This window comes from Eptesicus fuscus, chromosome 1 (genome assembly GCF_027574615.1).
Source record: "Eptesicus fuscus isolate TK198812 chromosome 1, DD_ASM_mEF_20220401, whole genome shotgun sequence".
NCBI classification, from domain to species: Eukaryota; Metazoa; Chordata; class Mammalia; order Chiroptera; family Vespertilionidae; genus Eptesicus; species Eptesicus fuscus.
The window spans coordinates 50039454-50061760 of record NC_072473.1 but is presented as its reverse complement, the minus strand read 5'-3'; the positions used below and the strand labels follow the sequence as shown (position 1 = coordinate 50061760).

The following is a 22307-nucleotide window of genomic DNA, read 5'->3' as shown; positions in this document are numbered from 1 at the left end:
AGGAGTGTGGATGGTGGGTGGGGGTAGCAAAGCTGGCCTGGGGATCAGTATTGGACCTAGGGGTGGGGGTGGGGTGCAGGAATAGGTGGCTATGAATGGGAATAGAAACTGGGGGTTCTGAAGGCCTGGCACTGGCCTGGCTTCACTCACCTCCCCATCAATCATCACATGAGCTGTTCCTGGGGCTTTCCCCTCACCAGGCCTCCCTCCCAGCCAACTCTCTCCAGCACCACTGCCTCAGGCTCTGTCCCTGCTGGGACCCCAGCTCTGTTGCAGGCTACACATGGTCCCTGGGCTCTGTATATTTAGACAGTTAATGAATCTTCCTGTTTGACTGGGCCAGGCTAAAGCCCAAGATGGAGAGGACAAGGGAAAGAATAGGGGGAGGGGAGGGTCAGAACCACTGCCCGAGCCCTGGAGACCTTCTGATCCCTGGGATCCCAGACTCAAAGCAAGGAAAGAGCCCAGGTGGGTCAGCTCAAGGAATCTAGAAGGCTGCCCACAACCGCTATCCTTACCCACAAATCCCCAAGGGCCACAATTTGAGGACAGAATACTGGAGTTCTAAGCCCAACTCTTGACTTGACCTCTCCTGGGCCTCAGCTGTTTCTTCTCCGTGTTGAGAGCATTGGGCTAACTTTCTCTTTCACCAAATCCACTCAGCACCTACTATGTTCCAAGATCTGTGCTGGGCTGTACAGACTCAGTGAGAAAAAATATATAGCATAGTTCTTACCCTTGAAGAGATCATGGTCTAATGGCAGAGGCAGTCATGCAACTATCTCCCATTAGGACTAACATTGATTGAGTGGTTATGATGTGCCAGGTCTTATGCCAAGAACTCAACATGTATTACCTCATGGTCTCTTCTCAACAACTCAACACCATTGGGAGTATCAGCAGCCCCATTTTACAGATGAAGAAACTGAGTTACTGAGAGGTGAAGAACTCATCATTGCCATCCATCATACTAGAGTCTGGAGACGCATGCAGAGCTCAGATGGAGAACTGGGAAGATTTCTCAAAGGAGGGGACAGTTAATATACGCTATCTCAACACATTTTCATTATTACTATAGCAGGGTGTGTGTGTGTGTGTACATTGTGAAAACTTCCCAAAGAGTCTTTTGAGATTTCTGCAATTTTTAATAACAATTGTGATAAAAAAAATCCTTTACACAGAATGCCCAGTCTTTATTCCCATTCATAGCCACCTATCCCTGCACCCCACACCCACCCCCCAGGTCCAACTCCAGTCCCCAGGCCAGCTTTGCTACTCACCCCCCATGACACTCCTTAACTTCTCAGTAAAGGACCTTGCTAGGTCAGAAGGTCTGTACCTTTTTAGGCTTTTGATCTATGTTATTACTTAAGTGGCCCATGGAAAAGCTAGGCTAGCTTAAACTTCACCAATCTAACGAGTAGAAAGGAGCCATTTAGTATAGCATCTTTCTTTCCAACAGTACCTGAAAGCTTCGGTGACCATACTGAGAATGTGAACAAAATAGTCTCTGGATCTCAGGTTTTGGCTAACGGCTTCTCCTGAACAGAGCATCACCAGTTTCTTGACTCCCAGAAGCTCTGAAGACCACTCACTACCAAGGTGAGGGCCCCTCCTTTGGAACTTGACCTCTGACAGCTGGAGCCTGGCTGGGACAGACACAGATTCTGGGTGGAAGAGACACTGACTTATTTACACATTCATCCACTCTTTACTAAGTGCCAGGTTCATTGCCCTGAAGGAACACGCATTCTGATAAGAAGTGGTGGCTCCTTACATTGATATGTATTACCTTAGACTTGCTGCTTTTTACAAAGCAGTTTTGCTTATATCATTCATTCCTAACAGATGAAGACGAAACCCCAGCCTTGAGAGAAGAGATGACTTATTCAAGTATTAGTGGCAGAGTCAGGCCTCAAATGCAGGTCTCTCAACCCTGACTCCAAGCTTCTGTGGGGGCACAGTATACTGGATGTTCCTCCCCTTGGGCCTTCAGGCTGGAGCCTTGGAGGAGTTTGCAGCCCACCACTGGGACCATAGCAACCCAGACTGAAGCTGAGGCCACCTAATCTCTGGCTGCTGAGCCTCTGATCCAAATGGCCATTCACAGACCATCCTGGAGTGGACGTGGCTGCCTACAGCTGGGTGATAGGAACCAAAGGATGCCTCAGAGCTCAAAGGCTAATAAATGGCAGGACACTGTTTACAGGGCTTGTCATGTGTGCATTCACTTAATCCTCGCTGAAGTCTCCAGAGATAGTTGCTACTCTCAGGCCTATCTTATGGAGGGCAAAAATAGAAGCATAGAGGGGGTTAAGTAACCTGCTCAAGAATCCATGGCTAGAATGTGGTAAAGCTGGGATGTAAATCCTGGCAGCCTGACTCCAGAGTCTGGATTCTTAACTACCACACTAGAAGGCTTCTGAAGCCACATGGCTGACATCAAGGGGGCAGGGGCCAGGGCCACCCTCACTGTCTCTCCATACTGGCACCACCACTTGGCTTCACAAGTGTAGCAAAATATCTAAGCATTTGGACTCTGAATTCAGGCTTCTGATGTTCAAATCCTTGCTCACAACTTCCTAGCCATGTGCCCGTGGACAAGGTACTTTCCCTCCCTGCGCTTCCATTCCCTCATCCATAAAACAGGGCTGATCATGGTCCTACCTCAGGTAAGGACCTCTCTGAGACCACACTGAGGCATGAGATGTCAATGGAGTAAGCATGTGAAGCACTGAGCATAGTGCCGGGCCCAATAAAAGTTTGCTGTTATTGTAGGGCAATGTGATAAGATGTTAACTCTCCAGATTGGCTGGGTAGTAATGTGAGCAGGTGAAGAGCAGGGATGGAACCCTTGGAATGACTGCCCCATCCCAGCTAAGCCCATTCATTTCAACAAATGTTTCAAAGGTTTATTGATATTGCTTCTGTGCTGAGCTCTGTTAGGTGAGGCACAGAGATGAATTAGACACAGTTCCTGTCCTCCAGAAGCTCAGTCTAGTGTGGAAAACAGGCACATGCCACATAGTGTGAGAAGCACTGTGAAAGCTGAGAACCAACTTTCCCTGGATTTGGGGGTCAGAAGGGTCCATGAAGGATCAAGAGTAGTTTTGAAGACCAGACACAAGGGAATAGGCATTTCTGGCTGATGGAAGTGCACAAGGAAAGGTTCAGAGACTTAAGGGTGCCTGTCCTGGTTAGAGACCAGTGGGTAGGACTGTGTTGTAGGGGTGTGAATGTGGTGTGGAGGGGTAGAGGTGAAAAGCTTAAGAGATGGGCAGGGGTCAGATCACACAGGGCCATGCTGAAAAGTTGAGGGATGATTGACAAACTTTAAAGTAACACAGAGATTGACAAGATCAAGATTGAGTTTAGGAAAGATCGCTTTGGCTGCTGTTTTGTAAGAGAGGGGGACAGGATGGAAGCAGGGGGGAAGGTTAGGAGGCTATTGCCAAAGTGCAGGCAGGAGATGAAAGCAGCTTGAACCAGTGTGTGGTGTTGGGGGTTGTCATAAATGGGCAGAGTGAAGAACTGTTTCAGAAGCAGCACTGAAAGGTAACCCACAAGTATCTACCTTGGGCCCATCTGTGGCAGGACCTTGGCTAAGCTGGGAGCAGACACCTGTGCTTCAGTGTTTATTTTTGTTTCCTTGTAAAGTACATTTCAGAAAATTCCAATCTTGTTTCAGCTGAAGGGAAGCAAGTTTTTTTTTTTCATGCTCCAGCTGGGTTCTGGGTTCCTGGGGCCTCCCAGGGCCCAGGCTTTGCTGGTGGCAACTCCAGTGGAGTGGCAATCCATAAAGCTGGAAAGATCTGGTGGGACTCAGGAGAAGGCTTGGCATGGCTTGGCAGGCCTGCTGCAGGGGGCCCAGAGTGGTTTGGCCAGGAAGTGGGGGTGTTGGGAGGGGGTGCACAGAGAGAAGTGAGCAAATCCTGCCTGTTTCAAAGGAAAATGCCCTCAGCAATGCCCCTAAGGCATAGGCACCTCTGGCCTTTTCTTCTATGGATTCCACACTCCCAGGCCCCACTGAGGGGTGCCTGGAATGAGTGTCTGTGCCAGAGGGAGGGATCCCAGAGTCCATAGTAAACAACCTGCAATAGGGGGAAGGGCAGGAAAATTGGGAGGCTGTGATGGCTTGAAGAAGGCAATGGGCTGGAAGTCAGAAAACCTGGGTGAGGGCCAGTCCCAGTGAAATCTCTATGTGACTGTGGGCAGTTTCTTCTTCCCTTCGCTGGGCCTCAGTTTTCCCATCCATCCAATAAGGGGGCTGGACTAGAAGGTCTCTAAACGTCCTAACAGCTTGAAAGATTCCATTCTCTTCTCTGAATCTGCCCAGGGGGAAGCTTTGGGGGCTGGGGCACCAGCAAGGGCTGAGAATTCCATAGCAATTTGCATGTGAAAGCATGTTAGTGCCATGGCTATTAGTGTGTGCAGGGGAGCTGAAGACAGAGTAAGGGCATCTAACTGTCAGGCTGGCCAGAAAGGCCTGGCTGCCTGGATGGGGGAGGGAGGCAGCCCTGAAGGTGTGCACAGGAAGCTGCATCACTGACCACCCTGGGCTCCATGGGAAGGTGCAACCACACACTACAGTTAATGCCCTGCTCAGCCTTGAGATGCCCAATTCTGGGTCTGGTACTCTAATCAGCGCATCTAGCCCTAACAGAAATCTTGAAGTTATTGTGCCAGTGAGTGACTTCAGAGCTGTATGAAGGGCCACAGGAGAGGGGACCCCAGGGAGGGGAGTGAACTGTTAGTGCATTTTCCATGCATGCTCCCACCAGGCCTAAACCTCACAGGACCATGTTTTTGTCAGGGTTATAATGTATCGTTTTTTATAATTGCCTTATGTAAACTTACAGGGTTTATCAATATAAATACTGTGTATAAATAGGTCACACACACAAACTCCTGGGGATTCTGGGAGAACAAAGCAACAGTATACAAGAAGGGCACACAGCTGTGGCCTGTGAGGCAAGGGAGCTGGCTCTGAGGCCTGGCTCTGCCAGCACTCCCTGTGTGTCCTTGAGTAAGTCCCTTCTATGTTTGGGCCTCAGTTTCTCCATGGGGATTTGGTCTGGAAAGAAGCTCTCAGGAAAGTCATAGCTCTACTATTTCCTGGCCTGTAACTTCTCTGGTTCTACTGAGCAGGCTTGAAAGTAGCTAGGAAAGCCACCAGCCAGCCCCGTGACAACAATGGTTCTGCCCAACAGAATCCAGCCAGCATGGAGTCCCTGCTGCAGGGTGAATTCCAGAATATCCCTGGTTTCTCCTGGGACCCTGGAACCAAGAGAGCCCCCTGGAGCCTTGGCCAGAAAAGGATGGAAGTTCCTCTCTCAGAAACCAGCTCCTCACCCACAGCCTCTGGAGAGGCTGGAAGAGACCAGACCATGGGGCCCCAGTGGTAGGCAAGTACTGAGGACACACACCTCTTTGGCTTTGGGAAGTATTTATCATGGGCATATCACCCAACTCTGCTGGCTGGCGGCTGGGGAGGCAGGCTGTGATTGGAGCCTCAGCATAACTTCTGATGAAGATGTTTCAGGAATTTTGCAAAAGGCTAGCTTTGATCAGTGATGAGGGAACAGCCAGGCCTTGGATCTACTCTCAAAGCAAGAAGGGTGCCCAAGAAGCCCAGCCACGGAGCCAAACTGCCCACACCACACCTCAAGAGGGAAGCAACAGCTACCATTTATTGGTGCTTATTACATCCCAGGCATTTGAAATTTGTTTTTAAAAAGTGGATGAATGAATGAATGAATGAATGAATGAAAGGCTAACTTTAGAACCCAAGTTTTTAATTTGTGTATCCTTCATTCTGCCTCTCACGTTCCAACTAACGTCAACACACACCCTTAAGAACCAATGGGGCACTTAAAGGCCTTTATAGAACATGAGGTCCCTGGGAGCAGAAAACTTGTCTATCTTGTTCATCACTGTACCCCAGTGGCCAGAGCATTGACTGGCATATAGCAGGTACTCAATAAATGTTTTCTGAATAAATGACATCTAGTCTCACTCCTCATTACCCAGACAGGGAAATTGAGGCCCAAAGAGGCAGAGATCTGCCTGCCCCTAGTAAAAAAGGGTCATGTTAGAACTGGGACAGGTCCTCAGTCCCCAGCCTCCCAGCACAGCAGCCTGGGGCTCTTTCCCCTGTATCAAAGGGCCCCTGGCAAACTCTCCCACCCTCCTATATCCCTTCACACATTCCTTGTTTCCCCCAACCCCCAGCTTTCCCTCTTTACTTTCTCTTTGCCAGCTGGATAATTAACCATTGGAAACAGAACCTATAATTACTGTCTCCCCCATGCCCTTAAATTGCTTTCACTTTGGGCTCTGTGACCCTTGTCTTGGGTGGGGGCTGGTCTCCCCCCTCCGCAGCCTCCCAAAGGGGGAGCAAACCTAAAAGCACCAGCTGGGACCCCAGCCCCCCAGATCCAATGGCAAGCTGTACAGGAGGCCAGCAGCAGATGGGCGAGGAGGGTCCCTAGACACTCTGAGGCTGACTTAGCTGGGGTGTCAGTGGGAATGTGACATGCCCGAGCAGGACAAGCAGCCTGCAAGGCAGGCAGGCAGGCGGGCCGGATTTCCGAGTGATGGATGCCAGGTGGTCAAAGGGTCCAACCTACAATGGCCCCAGTTGGGACTGGGTCTCTCCTTTGGTTCTTTAGCCCACCTCCATGCCCCTGCCTAGAGGGTTCCAGGCCATCCACATCCCTCATGATTCAGGGAGGCCTCCTAGAAGCGCAAATGGACCAGTGCAATAAGTCATAAGAGTCCTGGCCTTCCAGCTTCACAAGGCCTATTCCTTCAGGAAAACTGAGGTCTGATTAGCACCTGCCCAGCTTGGTTTTATTGGTGACGTGGGCTCAGCCTGCAAAGGAAGCCAGGCAGCTCCACCCTCACCTGGGAAACATCCTCTATCCCTGACTCACCTGGTGCTTGGGCTCAGCTGGGACAGGAAAGAGAGCAGAGGGTGGGGCTGGTCTGGGGCCCTACCACAGGAGGCTTAGCTCCTGCCTCCAGCTAGCTAAGCTTGGTCCCTCCCTGACCCACACAGATAGAAAGGGAATGGGAGGAGGGCTCTTATTCTCCAAGATCCCCAAGGAAGTACTCTTGCTCAGTCTTACCCAACAAGAGGCAAGGAACAGAGGAGTGGAGTAAAGAAGACCCACCCTCAAGGAACTTCTGTTCACTCAGGGTGTAGTAAAAGGCCTGGCCTTGAACCCTAGTGTTCCCATTCACTTGATGGGTGTTTTGGGGCAAGTTACTGTCCCTTGTAGGGTCTCAGTTTCCTCATCTCAAATATGAGGCAAATAATTCTACCCCTTCCACCCTTACAGGGCAGTTTAAGAAACTCAATGAGATAATGTGTGTAAAGGTATTATTTTTAAGTGGCAGGCACTGTCTAGGTGAAGGACAGTCTGCCACAAAAGGTGACTGAGCACCAATGTATGGCCAGCACTACACAGGCACTAAGCTCAAACCAGCCATGGCACCTTGGCCAGGGCAAGTGGGAACAACCAGTTACAAACCTCTGGGCTGTTGGAGAGACTGCCCCATGCTTCCTTTGCCCTCTCCCACAGATATTACTTCACACTCCCACAACTACTCTCCAGGGACCCCAGGAACTCCATTCTCCACCCATCAGTAAGATGAGGGCAGCTGGTATCCTGAGCTGGGCTGGGGACCACCCAAGGATACTCAGTTAGAGAAGTGTAGGAAGGGCTCACCCAGCCCAAGTCAGGCTCTGCCTCAGTTAGAGTCATCAATCTGGCCTGAACCAGCTTTGGTTGGAGACCCTGGGCCCAGGCCGGGCCCCACTCTGGGCAGGCAGTCAAGCAACAGAGGCCCCATCTGATCCAGGCACTTCCTTTGGTTAATGAGAAACCAAATAAACAGCCTCTGCCCCAGCTGGCTCCCGGAGCACCCCAGCCAGGCCCAACCCTGCTCTAGCCCAGCCTCCCTTCCTTCCCCCCTGCAGGTCCCGTGGCTCTGTGGGCTCTTCTCTGCCTTTCTTCTCCATGCGCTTCCCACTTCCCTCACAGCCCAGCTTGTTCCTTGGCTGGTTCACTGGGGCTTCCTGCTCTGGATCACGAACTAACCCTCCCCTTCCTTCCTCCTCCTCCTTTCCTCTAGTGCCTTCTTACCCATTTTTAGCTGCTGGGATCTCACTTGTGCGCCTCTCCTGACATCTGTCTTAGCCGTCTCCACAGGGAGCCCCCCCCCCCCCCCCCCCCCCGCCCAAGACCTGCAGGCTGCTCCAGGCTGGAGTGGGAAGGACCTGGCACTGCCAGATGGGGTTTCCGCCTTAGGACTGAGGCCAAACCCTCTTCATGGACCTCACCACACTCTCCAACCCCCAGCCTGTAGGAAGTAGACTGCATGTTCAGGGCTGCCCTAGCTAGGGGACTTCAGCCGCTGGCCAGAAGCTCCCAAGTCTGCCAAGGTAAGGGCATACACTGGAGTGGCCCAGCTCTGAAGACAGGGGATAGAAGATTCTTCTGGCTAAGAAGTGAACTGGGAAGCCTGAAGCAACTCTAGGACCCAGTGGGCTACAGCTGAGAGCCAGCTCTTGGGAAGTTATTTCTATCCACCTCCAGGCATCCTGAGGCAGGGCAGGGCTGGGCCTGCCAGCAGGTCCCAGATCTAGCCCCAGCCAGGTGGTGGCAGTACTTCTGGACACACCCAGATCCCCATGGGAACAAACCCTCCTCCATCCACCCTCTCTAGTTGAGCATAGTGCCATAGTAGGCAGATGCCCATGGCTAATGCCACAGAGGTGACAGGACACAGATGAGGAAATGGTTGAAGGCTCCAGCAGAAGAAGAGGATAAAGAAACTGGGCAGGAGAGCAGGAGGGGCAGAAGGCTTGAGACACCTTGCTCCATTAGGACAGCCACCCTCTTTCCATACTTGCCCAGATCACCCACCGTGTTTTTGGCACAAGAACTCTCAACTCTCTCTCTCTCTCTCTCTCTCTCTCTCTCTCTCTCTCTCTCTCTCTCTCTCTCTCATACTCACTCATACATTCACACTTCATTCCCCAACATCATGACACCATTTTACACCCATCTCCATGTGGTTAAGTTTTTTTAGTTCTCATTTTTTTTTCTAAGAAAAAAAGCAACAAGAAAATAATTCAGAGTTTATACAAAACATCTTTACATTATTTTTTTCCAAAAAAAGAAGACTAGTATTTACACAAATGGCAACAGAAACAAAAACAAAATGCCTTCCGACTGCCACCTGGAAGGGGCTGGCTATTCCACTCCCTCTCTCCCACCTGGCACTAGGGTAGGCAACTGGCCAGGAGGCAGTATGAAGGTGGATGGTGTAAGGCCCAGTTCCTTCCATGGCCACTCTGGGAGCGCTTGCAAGGCACACTCAAGTGGCAGTCTGTTAGCAGCCGTGCTGGCAAGGAGCCGGGGTCAAAGTGCACGGCATGCTGGCCCAACCCTGGGCAGCTTCTTCCTCTTTCCAGGCCCCAGCCCAAGAGTAGGGGGCCAATGAGAGCTGGCTTTGGGGCATCCACCTGTTCTAGAGCCCAGAAAAGGAGCAGTCTACCTGGCCTTATACCTGCTTAGGTCTCTGCCCTGGGCCTCTATCTCCCACCAGGCCAAAGGGGGCCAAAGGTAAGGAGAGAACAGGAAGGGGAGGGAGGAGAAGGGAGAACTCCCAGCTCTACAGGGCAAATAGCCACCTGGGCACCTCACCTCCCTCCACCCCCCATGAGGTCATCTGCCTGCAACAGCTCTCCTGTTCCCCAGGCAACAGCCAATTAAGACGTTAATTACCGTGAGAGTGAGGGAGGCAGGAGATGCCCAAGAATCCCACAAGGAAGGGATGTGTGTGTGTGTGTGTGTGTGTATGTGTGTGTGTGTGTCTGTGTGTGTGAGAGAAAGGGTGGCAGCCACTACCCCATTGCCAAGATCAGCTTTGTAGCAGAAGGGTCAGGAAGGGAGGGTGAGACACCTTGCCCAAAGGCACTGTCATCTTCCCTCATGGGCAAGAACAGTCCTGGCCTCCCTGACCCCCAAATAACATATAGGCCATCCTATGCTTCCAAGCTGGCCACATCCTGGCCCTGGCCCTGACCCCTTATACTAGGCTGAGCTGGGCTCAGAGGGGCTGCCTTTTCCATTTTTCTTCCAAAAAAACATATGAAAAGGAGTTGACAGCTAAAAAATGAACAAAAACATTAAAAACAGTGATGATAGCAGACAAACAGTCCTGGGAAGGGGAAAAGGGAGTGAGGAGGGCAGGGCCAGGGGGGGGTCATCTCCCTGCTTACTGTCCATTAGCGTCCAACCCTGCCCTCCTCAAAGGGGCACCCCCACAGAGCCCAGAGGCCTGGCCAGAGGGGGAAGGCACAAGAGCATGGGGGCTGGGGCATGAGTACCCCCTCCAAAGCCTAGGGGCAGGGCAAAGGGGGATTATAAAAGCCAAGAAACTACAAAACTAATTACAAAGGTGGGCACAGCTGGCAAGGGAAAGGGCGTGGAGAGAAAGGAGAGGTGCAGTCCCTTCCGACGGTCCCTCAGGGCCTGAGGCCGCTCCGGGCTCTCAGACCTTGTAGTAGATGTTCGCTGGGCTCTGGGGTGGCATCTCCTGGACGATGTAGACGGGGTGCCCGTAGTCCCCACTCACCTTCTCATAGTGGGGGCAATAGTTGTTTTCTGTAGTCCGTAAGGGGATGATGATGTCGCTGGGCTCGGTGCCCGCCGTGCCACTGCCCCCCTTGGGACTGGCCAGGGTACTGAGTGAGAGGGCAGGTGCCCTCTGCTGCGTGTGCTTGCGGTGTCGCTTGCGCAGCTTTAGTAGCAGAACCGTCAGGAAGATGATGATGAGCAGGAAGATGACGCAGCCAGCGCCGACAGCCGCAAACAATGCCACCTTGGAGTTGAAGAAGCTGTCAGAGTCCCCGCTGCTGCCTCCACTCCCACCTGGGCCACTCTTTTCTTCCTGGTTCACAGTCTCTGAGGAAGGGGAAGGGAGGGGAGGAACAGTTAGGGACACATGGCAGATTTAAGGCTGGGCCCCATCCTGCCTTTCTTTAGAGACAAGGCCTGAAAGGGCAATGGCAATGGCTTCTGCCCTCTGGGTCTCAGAGTCTGGGAGACACCCATATATTACCATGCTTCCCATCAGAGTCACCCAGGGAGCCCCGACTACCGGGGGCCTGCGTGGCCATCTTGATAGTGTTGTCAGCCTCCTTGCTGGGTCGGCTAGTAGTCAACTGCTCAGGTGTCACAGCATTGGGGTCTGTGGGTGGAGAGAGGACAGGTGAGGGGAAGGGACCCCACCAGCATGAGGGACTCATTCATCTAAGGTGGGCCAAGTATGGGCTGTATACCAGACCTCAGCTACTTTAACTCTACTGCCCCCTCCCCTACTCCCAACAAACTTATATTCAGTCAGAGACATCTGTTGCAAAGGCCTAACTGGGAGCCCTCAAACTGGGTACTCACCTTGCCCGACCTTCATGATGATCTTCATGGTGCGTGTGCGGCACACACCTCCCTCCCGGTTTTCCAGTCCCTCCAGGCTCCCATTGGATGTAGCTGCAGCAAGATGCCAGTGACATCAGGGGGAGAGACAGGCCTGCCCACATTACCCAGAAACCCTAGTGCTGCTTTAGGACAGAACTGGGAGGTGGAGAGTAGCAAGGAGCCCCCACCTACCTGTGATTCTTTCAACTTCTTTTTCTCCCACAGGGACAGAATAGCAAGCCCTGCCCCTCCCCAAGGGTACTGCTCATGACCAGGCTCTGGCCCTTCTTTCTCAGTGGACACTAAGATATGTCTTCTCATTGGGCAATGTTGCTCAGCAACAAAGCAATCAGACTGGCATTTTGAAGGAGGCTTCTACACAAACTGGAAGAAATACTGGATTAGGGGGTCAGGAGAACTGGGTTAGAGTCCCAATCCCATCCCTAACTCCCTGTGTGACCTCGGGCAAGAAGTCCTACCCCCTCTTGGGGTGGCATCTCCCATAAAGAGAAAAGCCAAACAGGTGGCAGATCCCAAAGGGCTTTGCCAACTCTGCCATTCCCAAGATTGGATCTTAGGTGGGCAAAGAAAATAAGAGTGAGAACACCACAAATTGGAGAACTCTCTCACTCAAGCCAAGGCGAGCCAGCAGTGGGCCCTTGGTGAATATTAGGGGCAGATTTCCAAGGACAGGCTGGGAGGAGGGCATGCCAGTCTTCAAAGAGGACCATATCAAGCAGAGCCTTAACTGTGAGCGGTCTCACTACTACTTAGAGGCTGCCATTGCTACAGAATAGGAGAGACCCACATGATGGGCAGGGACTCACAGGTAATATAATAATCATGGTGCTTCTTGAATTCCAGGCCCATGTAGTTGGGGCTGAACTCCTGGAATTTGATGGTGAAGCGGATTTCCTGCTCTGGTCGGTTGCAGGTGACCAGCACATTGGGGTCGAGCACGGTGCTGCAGGCAGCTGCCTGCTCAGGCCGAACCAGGTACAGCTTGTAGTATTCATAGGGCCGCCCTGCTTCTGCTCGGGGACAGATGATGTCCAGCTTGTCTCCAATCTTTGGGTAGATCACCAGGCCCTTCCCACTCAGGAACCTGCTCAGAAGAAAAGAGAGGGTCAGCCTCAGGGTAGGGTTTTCAGGCTATCTCCCAAGCAAGGGGAGCAAACAATGAGGGCTGGCTGGGCCTCCTGAGTGGGGATGGCAAGAACAGGAATTCTGTCTTTCCTCCATCCTAGTGCTGGAGGTGAGGAGAGAGAACCACATTGCCAGCAGAGTGTGGAAGGGGTGGCCCATGGGCAAGGCTGCCAGGTTTTGACTGCTTGGCAGGGTGGGGCACTGCTTAGCTGGGGGAGCCCTTTGTCTTAATGTGGCATTTCCGCAGTGGGTTGACATGGCTGATGGGCTGGGTACCAAGGTGTCAGGCCTGTGTTGCCTTGGAAGTGGCAGTCCAATCCTCCTCCCACCACCATCACACTCACATTCCTTCATAGCCACTGATTTCACCTCCTCTGCACACATGTGCATATGTGCACGCATGCCCGCGTGCGCGCCTACACATGCCTTAGCCACTACCCCTTGCAGCTTCCAGCCAATGGCTGGGGGAACTCAACCTGCCTGGGACCCATACCTTCTCTCCCATCCTTGCTAATCTTGGACATGATGGGGAGATAGGAACAGGCATCTCCTGGAGCCCAGGAGTAATGGGCACAGTCTCTGGCCAGGTGCAGCTCTACACAGATCTCCCCACTCCTCACTCCCATTGCCCAGTGAACATATATCATCCCCATCATGCAAAAATCTGAGTCCCCAAACTTGACCAGTCTCACTCCTAAGAACAGAGAGAGGAGAGGGGACCAAAGCAGAGACAATAGATCATATAATATAGGGCCCTTGGAACCTCCTTCATCTGTATTCTAATTCCCCCACATCCACACTGCCTCTGCTCCAGATTCTGAGAGGAGATGGACAAATGCCATCTGAGCTGGGTAGGTCTTCTACTCCAGAAGGCCAGACACTTGGGAATAGCAGGGGGAGGGCAGCTGCCCAGGGCCATCTATTCTCATCACTCTATCCTTGCCTAAGCACAAAGTAAAAAAATGGTGTTCTCTTGGCCACATCTGAGCCTGGGCAGGCTGGAGCTGGGAGCTAAGCAGTACTATGTAGGAGAAAGAAGACAAACTGTGAAATTAGACAGATAGGGCTTTTACTAGTTCTGTAGCCTTGGACGTGCTACCTGTTCTTTCTGAGCTTCTGTTTCCTCCCTCATAAACTGGAGGTGGAAAGAGCCCTCCTCCCTAGGTGTTAGGCCTGTGCTGCCTTGGATGCAATGGCATATGCAGAGCACCTAGCACACAGTAGGTACTCAACATGTTTAACTCCAAGAGTCAGGCAGCCAGATACTGACACCAAGTACCTATGAGCCCAGTCTTGTTTCCTGAATGGGTGGATAGGAAGAAAAGATGTGGCCCCATCATCAAAGACTTTACTGTCTGGTAGGGATCAGAAAAGTAAATAGCCCACGTTTCAGCAATAGACAGCACCAGGCTATCTATGATTATGTATGAGGGGGTAGTTCAAACAGCAAGGGCTGGAGGCAGTGAGTGGAAACGCAATTCATGTGATAGGATGGTCAGAGATGGTTCAACAGAAAGGGTGGGAAGAAAGTTGGTCCTGGGTGACAAATAAGAAGACAACACACAGCAAGAGTGAACAGCATTGACTTGGGGTGGTGAACACACAATACAATGGACAGATGATATATTATAGAATTGTACACCTGAAACCTATGTAATTTTATTAACCAAATGTCATCCCAATAAAGTCAATAAAATTAAAAATAATAAAAAATTTAATTTAATTTTAAAAGAGTAAACAGCAGTGGCTGGGACACAAAAGTCAGGTCAGTGAATGGCCCAGTGGTAGAGGAAGAGGTGGAAAAGCTTAGCTGGGGCCAGACTAAAAAGCTTTGAGGATCACAACCTGCACTATGGGTTTCACCTCATTGGGGACAGACCTTCTAGCAGAAAGACAATGAAGGGCTGAAGGCAGTACTTCAAAAGAACGAAGCTGATAGTGGAAGAGCATGGTTCTACTTTGTGAGGGTACGTTCCACAGTGGGGACTACAAGGTATGAGGTATGAGGGCTATCTGGAAGCTCTGTGACCTAACCCCAGGGAGGAAAATGACAGCCAAGGAGGCGAGTACGAGAACTAGACCAAATAGATGAAGGACATGAAGAAAGGCAGCCCTCTCTTCATGTCCAGTGAAGCTCCACCAAGCTGGGGCCTGCGATCTTGCTGTGCAGGATTATAAAATCCACGAGGTCTCCCCCTTAGTACTTAACTTTATTGTACCCGAGAGGGCCAAAAAGGAAGCAGGCATGGGATGGGGGCACACATAAACATTTAAGAATGAATGCCCCCACCCCATGTTCCATAAAAAGCAAAGAAGTTTCACCAAAGCCTCTATATTTCCCAAGATATTTTTCACTTTCTAATCCTCACACTGGTTCCATCCAGACAACAGGATTAGACAACTTCTAACACCTTAGAGCCACAAGGAAGCTTAGACCCACTGAGCCCAGGCTCCCCATGTGAAGCTATGATCAGATGAACGTTTCCATTGAAGGGAGGTACTCAGAGCCAACCGGAGGAGACTTAACTCACCCAGGACATTAGCCCCTAGAGCATCTAAGAAAACCTTGTACAGCTGCACCTCAACAAGACCCTACATGTAGGTGACAACAGGTACACTGAGGGCATGCAAGGGGGGTACAGGCCAGTTCAGCTTTCTAATTACCTGGCCCTGGCTTACTCACCAGGGTGTCCTGTCTGCCCTGAGCACCGTCTTCCATTGCCACTCAGGACCTGGAGCCCTGGAATTAGAACACAGGGCTCCCAGCTAACTGGAACCCAAAGACACGGAGGAAACAGATGTCTACATAGTGGGTAGGCGTGGGAGAAGAAGAGACGATTATTGCCCCCAATACCCCTCAGACTCACTTCAACCTCAGTGAACAGAGTCCATAAATATTCATAAGTTAATTTGCATAGCAGCTGGCAAAGGGAAAGGTACCTTCCCCTAAAGTGCAGAAGGGAGAGGAGACTGAAGAGACCTGTCTTCCCGGACTCTGAGCCCCTCGCACTGGAAAAAACTGCTTCTTGGTCTATTAGAGGCCCAAGAAAGTGGCAAGGGGCCACGAGGATTGGGTATGTAGCTAGTGAGAGAGTGAGGTCATGAAGACATGTACAACACTAGTCACATTGTACAGGGGAACCCTGAAAGTCTTATCTCATACTCACCAGGTTAGGAATAAGGGCAGGAGAGGAGGTAGAAGAGATTGTCCCCAAGTTAAAGTCTTTATCCTCTGCTTTTCAAAAAGTACTACTGCCCCCAGTATCAGGTCAAGCATTCCTGCCTGGGGCCACCCCCAGACAAAGCCCTTTTCTGGAAACTAAGGGGATTGACATGGCCCAGCAGGAAGCCTGAAGCAGGTCGTCATGGTAACCCCGAGACCTTCCCTCCTTAGCATCTGATAGCCCCTGGATCCCATGGAGCCACCCCAGGGAGTAAAAGGACTTGGGGAATGCAGCCTGAGCAGTCCAGCTCCTACCTTGGGACCTGCCTTTTCCCCTGCACCCTAGTCCATGTTTCTCCCACAGCCTTCCCATCTATGATAGCAAAAAAGAACTCTGGAATAGTAGAAGCCTGCAGGATCTAGGTAGTAGCCTCCAAGGTCCTGGACTGGTCAGAGGCTAACTGGCTCCTGTTTCTTTTGTCCAGCTGAGCTCCTCTTCACCCATACACATACAATGTCCAGGGGGGAGAGTTTGCAGTGTGGGGTTATGCTCAGAAAGCTTGCCCACGTTTGACCAGATCTATACTTCTTTTCTCCTCATCATTACCTCAGGCTCTAGGAACTTGTGGTCAGAGAGTGGCCAAAGGGAGATCCTGGTCCCAGGCCATGCTAGTCCAAGTTTAGTAGAAAAGACTAGCCACAGCCTTGATTGGGTGACCCCAGCACCACCACGCCTGCACCCCCCAGGGTGGTAGGACCAGTGGAGGACAGAACCCAAGCCAGAGCTCAAGTCTGCTCTCATCCCAGCAAGGGTGGGGAGCCCCCAAATTAAAGACTCCTCTTTCACTCCCCCAGCTCCACCCAGCCCCTGAGGCAGCAGGAGCAGGCCTGGCATGTCCCAGCAGTGCCCGCCCAGGCGTGGGTGGGCAGGAACAGCAGCTGGGTCCTGGCACACGCACAGCCCTGTCGGAGACAGGGAAGCCAGGAGAGTCCCAGAGGAAGTCACTCTCCACACCCACACTGGACTGTGACCTCCTATATGCCCCACCTGGCCAATGATAGGGTCCACTGGGGGCTTAACCTTCCCTTCCTCATTGTCTACTTTCTGTGGGGTCTAGACAGGATGCAATGGTGCTGTTCAGAGACCAGGAGGGAGAGTCCCAGGTAGTGAGTTTCTGTCTCTAGTTCTGATCAATTGAGCAGGCAAAGTCAAATGAGAAAGTCAGAGCACTGCTCATCCCACACAGGCAGGGCCTGAATCACAAGGACAGATGCACCCATACCTGTGAGGTGAGAGGGGAACCCAGAGACAGGGAGCCAGTGCCTCTTCCCAAACTCCACCTTGAATTCCCATCTCTCGTAGAGTACACAGCAGCAGAATGGTATGGACAGAATGGCACATAGCACAGCTATATCTTTACGGGCTGACTGACTGACTGTAGACAAGTCACTTCCCTTTTCTAGGCGTATGCCTCCTCATCTTGGAAATGCTTATGGTTCCAACTTCCCAGGGCTGTTGGGAACATCAAATGAGTTCACGTATAAGGACACTTGTGAGTAGCAAGGTGCTGCCTAACTATTAGTTAGCATACCAAGAACAGTGCTATTTAGAAGTAAGAAGCTTACAGTACTGGCTGCTAGCACCCCCACCCAAATTGAGTACCAGACCAACACACCCAGGAGGGGCTTCTGTGGGCACAGGGCAAGGAACCCCAAATGTGGCTGGTGAGCATTTCCCCACCTCAGTTCCCCTATTACAGGGTGAACCTCCCCCAAACCTGGTGTTCCCATGGCAACCAGCAGCCTCCTGGCTGGCCACCCTTTCTGTAGTCCCAACCCCAGAAAACCATGATGCACAGTAGTATCCTAGGCCCGCCTATCATCAGCCACTGAGCTGGTGAAGCAATGGAGAGCCTGAGGGGAGAAAGGGAACCCTTGATTCAGCCCCTACCCTAGCCTCACAGGCCCTTCTAGCCCTGGCCTGGCTGCATGGGGTGGGGGTGGAGAGGGAGAGGAACAGGGAACTCAATGAGCTGCTGGGTTCCCATCACTCTCAGGCCCCCACCTGTGGCCAATCAGCCACAGAGTAGAGGAGGTCAGGTCCCTAGCCGCCCTGGAGAGGGGCCCCATAAGCTGGCCTCCCCAGGTCTGTGAGCTGGAACAGCTGTGAGGGGCCTGGGGACAATACTTTGGCTTGTAGCAGGCAAGCCTGGGTTGGGGTCTGCAGCTGCCCCCACCCATGCTAAATGGAGTCAAAGGGTCCCGGATGCCAAGCTGAACCCCCCAGCCCCTTGTAAGGAAGGTGTAATGTGATCTCAGGCACATTCCCACTCCCTGGAGGTGGGGGAACCTGAGTGGGGGGCAAGAAGGGGTCAGAACGGGACTGAGAGACTGAACTGCAGCAGCTGGACTTGGCTGAGGACTCAAATGTGAGGTTTGCCGGCTGCCCCAAGCTCTCTGGAGAGAAGGCTGGGGGAGGGGGCCACCCTAGGACCTTCCATCACAGCCCCCAGCCAAGTGCATGCGCACACTCTGGTTCCTCCCAGCCTCTAGTGGTATCAAACCCCCCTCCCCACCCTGCATGCCTCAGACAAAGCGGACAAGAGGGGCCAAGGAGGCAGAAGCTCTTGCCACCCAGGGTCTACCACACTGAGAAGCCCCAGTGCCAATTTGGGAAAGAGGCTGGGAGTCTTGAACTGGCCCTTCCAGCTCCCCTCTCGTGTTCAGGGCTGGGGTGCACCCTGGAACCTGCAAACATACCCCTGGCCCCACCACTTCTTTATTTTGATATTTTTCCCAAGGAGGAAGCAATTAAGCAGGGTTTATAAGAGCTGGGAGATGGCGGGGCGGGGGGAGGTTTGCCAGCTCCTGACAGGGCTGAGGAGACAGACCAAAAGCCTGGAGGAAGAGGGGAGGGAAGAGAGAAAATGAGCCTGTGAGGGAGCACGGGCATGTGCGAGAAACAAAAGGACTTGAGAAAAAGAGGCAGAGAGTGACTAAGAGTGAGAGGGAGTGTGAGAAAGAGGGAGAGCTGAGAAGCCTGGCTAGAGAGGGGAGGTGAGTGCAGATCAGAGAAGGCCAACCAACAGGGACCTGAGAGTGAGAACCAGAGGCAAAGAGGGAGATGGACAGAGAGAGACTGTTCATTTGAAAGGCTGTGGCAGCCTGAAGTCCGGTGCAGAGGCAAAGGCAGCCTCCAGAGCTCCAGTGGAGCTGAGGGTTGTGCCTCCCTCCTGTATTCTTACCCACCCCCATGGTGGCTGCAGACTCCTGAGATGAGTGGAAGGTGGGGGGGAGCACACAGGGGTACCAGAACCAGTCCCCAACCATTCCCAAAACCTGCTCAATTATAGGATAGAATTCATGCAGGTCCTACTGAATCCTCAATCATCACTCCCACCCCCCAGAATGTCTGCACTCAGCCTGAAGTGGATGTAGGGGTGTCAGACCTCAAAAACCTGCAAACCAGTCCAGAGCACTAAAAACTCAAAACACAAAAAGGGAGAAACTCAGAGAAATCCTGTTTCTCCCAGCTCACTGCCTCAACTCTGCAGGCGGGCTCACTTCCAGCTGTGGAGCTGCATGCTATCTCTGGTTAGAGACCTGAGAGAGCAATTAGGTCACTCCCATGAGCCCCTATGATGGGCTACCCCAGGCGGCTTTCAGCTCTCCAGTCTCAAGAAGGGAACATTTCCAGCCTTTACCCTTAAGGGAGAGAACTTGGCACTTTACAGCCTTTCCTTCTAGGCTCTGCAGCCCAGGGCCCCCAGACCATTTTGAGTTCCTACTGTTAGTAGAGCACTGTGCCCGATTTGGCTTTGGGTATGGGAGAAATTCTTGCTACTCCCTTTCCAGGACCAAGACAGAGCCCTCTATCCTGACCCTGGTTTAGCTACCCCATTGAACAGTAAATAGGATCCTACCTTAACCCAAGGAGAAGAAAACTAAAGAAGCTGTCTTCTCCCACTCCAGGACTCAGATGTCCCTGGGACCTAAGAGTCTGAGGCAGGCAGGAGCCCAGGAAGTTAGCGGGGAGCCCAGGAGAGTGGATAGGAAAAGATTTCAGATATAGGAATGGGAAAGCACCAACAGGGTAGGCCAAGGCCCCCTACTTTCCCACCAAGTCCAAGCCCCCCCACTTTACCACTAAGTGCGGGGGGGGAGGTGTCTGCACACTGCGGAAACCTCAAGAAAACAGGAAGGAAGAGCAATTTTGACCCTAGGTTCCAACCTGAGTCCTGGATGCCAAAGGAGAAAAAGGTCCAGAGGTCACCACACAGCCCCATTCACTCCCTACTAACAGCCCAGAAACCAGTGAGCCACCGCCCTGAAAGGTGTGTGTTGCTGGGGAGGGGGGGGGGATTATAAAGGGGAAGGAGGAGGGGAAAAAGAAGAAAGGATCTCCTCTACATAGCTGCCTCCCCAACCCCTTGGGGGAAAGCTAAACACAGCTTCCCAGTCTGAGGGACATAGGGTGGGGGCCAAGGGACTGCCTGGGCAGGAATCTCAAATCCTTCACTCCCCACCCACTTTTCTCCCAGGCTGACCCCCCCCCTTCTCCTGGGTGTCCTCAAATCTCTGCCACAGGATCCACTGGGGACCCCCCCCCACGGGCGCTGGGTTGAACCCCCCACCCACAAACGGCTCTTCCACTCCGCCCCTCTCCACCCGCCGCCTTTGTGCGCCTGGAAGCAGCGCCCGCCCTTCCAAGGCCCGGCAGGGAGAAAAGGGGGGCTAGAAGAAACAGCAAAGCGTAAAGCTAGGGAGGCAAACCAGGGAAGAAAGAGAAATGAAAATGGGAGAAGCCGGAATTAGTATATGGGCGCTGCCAACCACCCCAAGCGGGAGTCCCGCACCTAGGTCCCTTCACAGCTAAACAAACGAGGAACCAATGTTCCGGCCTCATCCCTGGCCCAGGTCAAAGTCGCCCCCCACTCCCAGGCTGTGGACGAAAACCGCCACGTTCTCAGGGGCCCCAGAAAGGGCTGCCTTCTCCCCCCACCACCCAGCTCTGTAGTGCGCCACTGAGCGCCTGCACTCCCAGATCCCCCTGGAGTGACCATCTCGACTTGATCTGGGGGGTATGGCGAAGAGGGCCCATAAGCTGCGGGGTCACAACCCAGACAAGTGCCCCCACCTCAATCCACTGCACCCTGCCCCGCCCGTCCGCAGGAAAACACACTAGAAAAAGCCAGAGACAAAATGGGGCGCCGCTCTTCTTCCAAACACTTCCCCACTTGCACTTAGGGGCGCTCGGCCTCACCCCGAAGGAGTGCCTCCCACCCCCAGGGACTAGAGCAGATTAAGTTACTCACTTGGGGTTGAGGGAACTCCAGGACACGGGCTCCAGGTTCTTGGCCAGTGGCGTGGCAAGCCGGCACAGCGCCAACAAGACCATCGCCACAAGCCACTTGCTGAGCCAACGCTGCCCTGGCCGGGCCATCTTCCCGGGGCAGGCTGCGGTTCCGGATCCCCTGGCGCCTCCTCAGCAAAGCTCGCCTCGTCTTGCCGCCGTGCTGCGCTGTGCTCTGAAGCGCTCAGGCTCCCATCCTCCTCGGCCAGGGGCCTTGAAGTGCTCCCCTCCCGTAGGCTTCGGTGCCGCTCTTCTTCTCCCGGCGGGCCAGGAGAACTCACTGGGCAGCCGCCCCCAACCTGGGCACAGGCTGGGGCCTCCGAGGGCTCGTTCCCCTGACCTCTCCGCCGCACCGGACGCGACGGGGGCTCTGCGCCCCCGGGTGTACCCGCCTGATTCCGCTCTGCTTTCCGAGATTGTTTGGGACTGCGTACCCTTTCCCCGACAGGGTCTCCCCGCGGGGGATTCAGTGGCCGCCCCGACTCTTCGACTGTCCCGGGATCGGCACCCCTCAGAAGATGTGGGCTTCTCCTTAAAACCCAAGCGCGGCCCGGGAGCTCCCACCTGGCTCGCCCTGACACAAGTTCCGTTCCTCCAGGCCACACTGGGACTCCGGGCTCCGCGCCCCCCGACAGCTTCTGCTTCAACGCGGGCCCCGCTCAGTGCTCTTAAAAGAGAGGGGAGATGCGGCTGAGCGAGCTAGTCCCATCAGTTTGTGCCTCCGAAGCTTCGCAGGATGGCCCGGCAGCCGAGTAGCAGAGTCCTAGCTCCCCTGCGATTGCGCCCGAGGGTCTTAGGCCAATGTGAGCCTCACACACCTCGCACTGTGATCCAGCGCACATAGACTCCCTCCTCTGCTGCTAAACTGTCTACTCCCTTGCTCACACGAAAGCAAGGCCAACCCTACAGCTCTTAGCCAATAGCAAGCTCCGTTTCAGGGTCCTTGCCCCCTTACCACGCCCCCGAACAGGAAGGGGCGGGGCTTCAGGGAGCTCTTAAGGACGCCGCGCTTTCCATGGCACCAATCTGAGTGTGTGGCTCGTGAGGTTAAGGGTGGGTCCCGCCTAGTCCAGTTCCCAGAGCGCTTACCCGTGGGAAGTTGGCCCTCCTCTGTAGCTGTCGGCTTCCTCTCCTCCCTGCGCGCCTGGTCAAC

At 53.2% G+C, this 22307-nt stretch overlaps 1 protein-coding gene across 3 annotated transcripts; it reads right to left on the bottom strand.

Moving 5' to 3' along the window:
* Window positions 1-9080: 9080 nt before the first annotated feature.
* EFNB1 (ephrin B1) lies at window positions 9081-22011 on the bottom strand. Of its 3 annotated transcripts, none has more exons than XM_008155950.3 (5): window positions 21117-22011; window positions 12320-12597; window positions 11472-11564; window positions 11137-11265; window positions 9081-10979 (listed from the first exon to the last, which is right to left on the bottom strand). In XM_008155950.3, the coding sequence occupies exons 1-5, from the start codon at window positions 21242-21244 to the stop codon at window positions 10567-10569; spliced, it is 1041 nt and encodes a 346-aa protein (XP_008154172.1). In that variant the 5' UTR covers window positions 21245-22011; the 3' UTR covers window positions 9081-10566. The 3 variants fall into 3 exon arrangements, with proteins under 3 accessions (XP_008154172.1, XP_054572538.1, XP_027987627.1); XM_054716563.1 differs by having other exon boundaries at window positions 11176-11265; XM_028131826.2 differs by lacking the exon at window positions 11472-11564.
* Window positions 22012-22307: the final 296 nt, after the last annotated feature.

Bases quoted from the DNA above. Each gene is read 5' to 3' on its own strand.
- EFNB1 (XM_008155950.3), bottom strand. From the start codon at position 21,244: ATGGCCCGGCCAGGGCAGCGTTGGCTCAGCAAGTGGCTTGTGGCGATG. The intron at 12,598-21,116 runs GTGAGTAACTTA...TCTTCTGAGCAG, and splicing joins TGGAGTTCCCTCAACCCCAA to GTTCCTGAGTGGGAAGGGCC. The intron at 11,565-12,319 runs GTGAGTCCCTGC...ATCTTGCTGCAG, and splicing joins CCATGATTATTATATTACCT to CTACATCCAATGGGAGCCTG.